Source organism: Rhodnius prolixus, unplaced genomic scaffold (assembly GCF_049639745.1).
Source record: "Rhodnius prolixus isolate KJV_2025 unplaced genomic scaffold, Rpr scaffold_1, whole genome shotgun sequence".
NCBI classification, from domain to species: domain Eukaryota; kingdom Metazoa; phylum Arthropoda; class Insecta; order Hemiptera; family Reduviidae; genus Rhodnius; species Rhodnius prolixus.
In genome coordinates this window covers 64,476,072-64,482,120 of record NW_027411581.1, presented here as the reverse complement: position 1 = coordinate 64,482,120, position 6,049 = coordinate 64,476,072, and the positions used below count along the sequence as shown (strand labels likewise).

The 6,049-nt window shown below is 30.1% G+C and overlaps 1 protein-coding gene across 1 annotated transcript; it reads left to right on the top strand.

Moving 5' to 3' along the window:
• The first annotated feature begins 1,336 nt into the window (after positions 1-1,336).
• Positions 1,337-5,452, top strand: LOC141446110 (uncharacterized). The gene is made up of 5 exons (XM_074112526.1): positions 1,337-2,195; positions 2,293-2,392; positions 3,394-3,498; positions 3,667-3,822; positions 5,044-5,452. Exons 1-5 carry the CDS (start codon positions 1,363-1,365, stop codon positions 5,101-5,103), a joined length of 1,254 nt encoding a protein of 417 aa, XP_073968627.1. The 5' UTR covers positions 1,337-1,362; the 3' UTR covers positions 5,104-5,452.
• The last annotated feature ends 597 nt before the right edge of the window (positions 5,453-6,049 follow it).

The window sequence follows — 6,049 nt, the reverse complement described above, 5'->3', positions numbered from 1 at the left end:
AAATCTATCATAAAATTTAGAAAACAAACTTAGTACTTTAAAAACTACAAATTTGCAATAATATCTTGTAGACTGCTAGCTAATAGAGAATAAAATATGATTGTACATAGAAAAAAATATTTTAAAAAAATCCCCTTTCTTTAATTGTGAGCAGAGATAGTGATCAATTTTATAAACATAATGTACAATTGACACTTAAAAAACATGAAACTATTTTTTTATGTCATAACAGGATCAATGTCAATAGATATTAATTGATTAATAATAAAGAATAGCATTCCTAAGTTAGCTGTTATTAATTTTTTTTCTTTTTCATTTAAATGTTTAAATAAAGAGAAATAACAAAATTGATGATTCTATTGATGTAGTTTTTTAAGAGAGGTAAAAGAAAACAACTATTTAGAAGCAGTCAAAAGAAATCACAAAAATAGTAGATGTTTATAGAATTGCCGAGTTCAACAATCTGATGAGTGCATAAATATACATTATAATGCTCAAATATTAAATAATTTTGGCCATAAAGGATAAAAATAAATTAAATAAAATTCACAATATACCTTAATAGTCAAAATTAATTGTTAAATAACAAATCTTATATTTATCGTATAACTTTTTATAAATAGTTACAACTTCAATCGCCAGAATGTTCCTTGAACATTTTTAGAGAACATTATCTTAATGGTTATGACACCCTCAATTGAGGGAACAACAATCACCAATTCTGGTGAGTATTTCTCTAATTAACACAGTCCTATGATTAGAGAAAGGATTGAACATTAATTTAAATTGGTTTATTTTGCGGAGATCGTTGGATTTAAAACCAGCTTCTTGTTCTTAAAGTTTGTTTTCACTGTGCTCGATGATGGTCTCTGTTCATTGAAACGTGAGAGAACATTGTCCAAAAGCTTGGTATTGCTGATGATGATGATGCGCCTCAAAAAAATAAATAATCAAAGCAGTATTCTGGTAAACTAAAGAAACTAGTAGCTTGATATTAAATATTCACTTAGTTAATATTTTAAAAATTCGGCAAGCACTTTATTGCTTTCTAAAATTCAGCTAGGAAAATAAATAATAAATAATTTATCAATTTTCACACCGCAAAATTCTTAAGAAAACAAAAGATTTACGTAAATTTATTATAAATTGAGATTTTCTTACAAAGTAGTATTAAGAAAAATAATTTATTTATGGATAGTTTATCAGCTATCGTGTGTTGTATTAATTATATATTTAGCGTGTGGAATAATTTATTTAGGGTGCAAAATCTAGTGAAAAAAAGGCTGTACTCTCACTTAAAGACCTTCATTAATAAAGATGGATTTCATCAGTAGAATCGACGCTGAAAGTGACGATCAAGTGATGAAAACTATCAAGAATGAATACGGCTATATGTTGCAGATAGGCGCTTTGTTTCCAAATTTACGCCCATCATGGCGTTTTCTTTCAATTATACAAACATTATTTTATATTACAATTACAGTTTACCATTTTTTTATGCTGATGTATACAACAGCGATAAATTATAAAGATTTAAACAGTGCTTCGCAGACTTTACATTATGCAGCTTTGTTGTTGATAACCATAGCAATTCTTTTATCATTCCCTTTAAATAGACCGGTATTTGTTCATATGATCAGAATAGTAGGCAATAACTACTATACATACAGTGATGGCTTAAGATCTGATTTAGTAGACAAATGGAATAAAGATAATAAAAAGAATAAAATAGTATTTTTACTTTTGGTTCCTATATATTTATTTTTCTGTGCGATAAGTCTAATGTTTATAACGCCCATGATAGATTCCTATCAAGGATTTACTGTAAACGAAGATTATATCGATAATTTATACACAAAACTGCCAGTAAAAGTTTGGTATCCGTACACAATTGATAACAACATAAAGCATATGATTACACTAATGTTGCAAATAAGTAGCGCTGTAGTTGCTGCTGCGGTTATATCTTGTGCAGATCTGTTGATGTTATTCATTAGCCAGGGAATTGCAGTGCAGTTGCAAATACTACGCCATTCGATACAAAATTTGGAAACAAGAGCTGAAATGTTGTATGAGAAATTATATAAAAATGGGCCAACATTAAAGAAAAAACTACGCTATTCCAATGAGCTCTATATGAAAATGATTAATCTTTGTATTAAGGAAAACGTCCAACATCATAAAATTATTCTCAGGTAAGAAAGAAAAAAATAAATTGACTTAAAAATGTAAAAAATGAGGTATCTGAAGGCCTAATTTTTAAAATTGTATATAAAAAGTATTTAATTTCAGTGCATTCAATGACTGGTACTTACTTCAAAAGTGGCCAATGGTATTCGGGATACTAGAAGGATCATTAATAATTGCTCTATCAATTCTGGGATATCTGCTGGTATGAGTCTTAAAATTAAATTGACATTTGAATAAATTAGTAGTGAAAAGTCGGCTAAGCAAAATCCCAGTTTTCTGCATTTACACCCCTCTGTTCGGGGTAGGGTTTTATTAAAAACCAAAAAAATCCATATGATCTTGAAGCTCAATAAATGCGCAACTTTTTCTGAAATTATGTGACTCCTTGATTCATTAATCATTGAAAAAATGCAGTTGAAATTTTTAACAGAAATCATCGAGAACGAATTTTTTAGACATTAAAGTAAAAATGTCATTATTGTAAGAAACGTTTTGAGGCTCTGTGCTGAGCACATTTATAGGAAATTTAATGCTCTTTCGTTTGGAATAAACAGATTTGTTGTAGGATAAAGGACAAAAAAGTTACGGCCGTTTGTGTGGTGGAAAGCGCGAATATCGACGGGACAGTTAAAAATGCAAATATCTTGGACACTATTGAGAATCTGGCCAAAGTGAAGAGAATATTTTTTGTTGCATTTGAGCTGTTGAATCACCTTCCCAAGTTTCGACCACTCCTCCGTATACACCCTGTATATGCAGATATAGCGGGACTTACACAGGAATTTTGGTAATAAAAATAAAGAGATGGGGACAGATACAATAGACTAATAACAATGTTCAATTTGACAAAAGAGTAAAATAGATATTGGGAAATTAATACAAAAACGTTAAAGAAAAACATAAGAATAACCGAAAACCCCTTATGAGCTAAATACATATGAACCAAATGATCAGAAATAAACGCAGCAATAATTTTGTACAAAAGTTGGATATTTTTTTTTATTTTTAATGATAAAATTATAGCAATTGGCTAAGTTCAACGTATTCTCCAAATCCCAGACAAAAAAAAAGTGATCCGGGGGACACCAATGATATCTCTGGGATGGGCCTAATTCAAAACACATGTGAACATTCTTTAAGAAATATTAAAGTCATTATTTCACGCTTCATCTACTTATTTTCCTCTGTTCTCATCTACTAAAGGGAGAAGCAAGATTTGGATCTCAATTGCTCTCATTGCTTTTATTATTCGCTGAAATAGCAAACATGGCCCTATTCTGTGGTGTGGGGCAGCAAATGACAAATCTTGTAAGTAATTTTAGTTTTTTGTTAATAATCATTTTTAATATTAGGAATCGTAAGTTAAAAACTACAACAAACTATTCATAATAAAAGTGCCTGAGCATTGTCGCATTTAGTTTAATTCAAGATTTTTAGGAATATTTATGGTTTCATTCATTTTTTTTTTTGCTCTAGAATGAAGAAATTGTTGAAGAATGGTATAATTTAAACTGGATGAGATGGAATAAAAGTTGTAAATTGTCTTTACTCATAGTTAAAGAAAGATTTAAAGTTCCCTTAGAATTGAAAGCTGGCGGTTTAAAAGCATTGAATAGAGATACATTAGGCAGTGTAAGTTTTTTTCATCGCTTATTTAATTAAAAGTTTGAAGGGTGCAAAGTACTAAAACGGTTTTCTCAAGCTGTGGTAAGATGAGCTTCTTAGGATGGCGCCCTAGATTGTTTTTAAACAGACACCAATAAAACCCTAACACTAAAAATTAAAACCATCAAATAATTTCCTTTTGCAAAACAATAAGAACATCAGTCGTTCAATTGGCAAGAACGAGGGTGTAACGTCCTCCAGTGTTTAAGCCGTTTATTCATTTTGTTTCATGCAGAAAGTTTCCTTTTTCCTGTTGCGTAACATATTTGTGGAAAAAATATAGTAGAAAAGTGATGCTGTGTTTGGTAAACAATGGGATATAAAGTAGAAGTGGTGGGAGCCAGAGTTAAGGGATAACTTACTCTCTGGAGCCACGCTTCATCCTGATGCCCTCCCTAAACATCATGAAGTAAGCTCTCAAAAGGGGACGTAAGGTAAACTCTACTCATTCTGCCTACCAACCCATTGCTTCATTGTATAGAGCAGTGGTTCCCAACCTTTTTAATGACCAGGGACCATTTTAATATTTTTTGTTGTTAGCAGGGACCACAAGGTTCAATATTAAAGTAAAATAATTTTAGATTTTAATAAATAAACTTCAATAGAACATTGTGATTATGTTTTCAGTTATATTAATGTTCCTTTTTGAGCTTACATTTTCTTTAACAAGATGGGTAAAACTGGGATTGATGAGATTGCTCAAAGCGACACGCGCATACCATCATTTGCTTTTAATTGATTCCTGGACTTGTTTTTAGGCGCTCTACGCTCGCCCATTCACCGCGCCGTCGCCGTACACGCGGCCGCATGTCAAATAAATATATTATTATTTTAAAAAATGTTAAGTTTTAGTGCGGACCCATATTTTAGTTCTTGCGGACTACACAGTATGTAGAGACTGGATTTTTGTCTTTCCTCCAAAATGTCTTTATATATTTCACAGCACATCGTACGTAAACCAACATTATCTTAATGTCCATTAGACAAATAATTAATAGATCATCTGTGTGCTATTGATTCATGATCCAAATGAAAGATATACGATGATCCCGTTATCATAAATGCAAAACAAACGTTTGAAAGCTCTTGAGTTGGAAAAACATGATTTTTAATTTGATAACTTTAATCAGTTTATAAAAAATATCGATTTCCTTTTTCTTTTTTTTCATAAATATGTATTAATTACAGATATTGAATGGAGCATATTCATATTTCAACTTAATATATGCATACATCGGTGAACATTAAAAACTGAAAAATTATTCAGAATAAAAAGACGAAGATGAGCTCACTGATTTAAATTTTTAAATTTTATACACCCAAATTTTACAATTATTACTTTGTCTATTTGATGTTAATGCAAATATTTTAACTTAGAGCATAAATTCATATAATTTGTTTAAAAAATTCCTCTTTAAAACACACAGAGTTATAAAAGTATCAAACTTTGATGTTGTAACCATACAGTTAGTGATAAACATTCTTTATTCACAAAAAAATGAAATTATACTTATATTTTGTAAAAAATTTGTGATTAGTTATTAATTAGAAAGAAGCCAATAAACTTCTAAAACAAACTATAAATTTATTTATTAGTTCAAATGCTAAGTAAAGCCACTATATAGCACAATTTCAACAATACTGTGCTGCATTCTATTTACAAACATTGTAACTATACATTACTCCATTATTAAAAACTGTGCACAAACCTAGTAAGCTATTATTAAAACAAGAGAAGTTAAAAGAGAATTAGAAAGATGAGAATGAGATAAAAGTTTGCTTATCAAATAAATTAAGATACAAAAAAATGCAGTATAAGATTTGTAGAATAAAAGATAAGAGGACAGAAATATACATAATACAGGTCAACCTAAGTTAAATGCTGTACTACTTAAACAAATATTCTGCAGATAAAAGTAGCCAGCATTAGAGTCTGTAGCATCTACTAAATTCTAAAAAATATTAATAGATTTTTTTTTTTCCTTTGTTATTGGCCTCTTGAGCTAGCAAATCAGCCATTTACATTCTTCTTTCGAAGCCTCTTTTAGTATATTGAATGTTTATAGAATTATCTTGTTGTTTGTTATGAACTCGAAAGAGCTCTGTGTAAATACTGCCATCATCAGCTGCCAGAATAGTATTTAAATCGGCAGGTAAAGGGACATCCAGTCGCTAACCACAAACCCTCCATTAA

Coding starts and splice junctions, on each gene's coding strand:
- LOC141446110 (XM_074112526.1), top strand. CDS start 1,363: ATGAAAACTATCAAGAATGAATACGGCTATATGTTGCAGATAGGCGCT. Junction 2,393..3,393: donor CAATTCTGGGATATCTGCTG/GTATGAGTCTTA, acceptor CATCTACTAAAG/GGAGAAGCAAGATTTGGATC. Junction 3,499..3,666: donor GGCAGCAAATGACAAATCTT/GTAAGTAATTTT, acceptor TTTTTGCTCTAG/AATGAAGAAATTGTTGAAGA.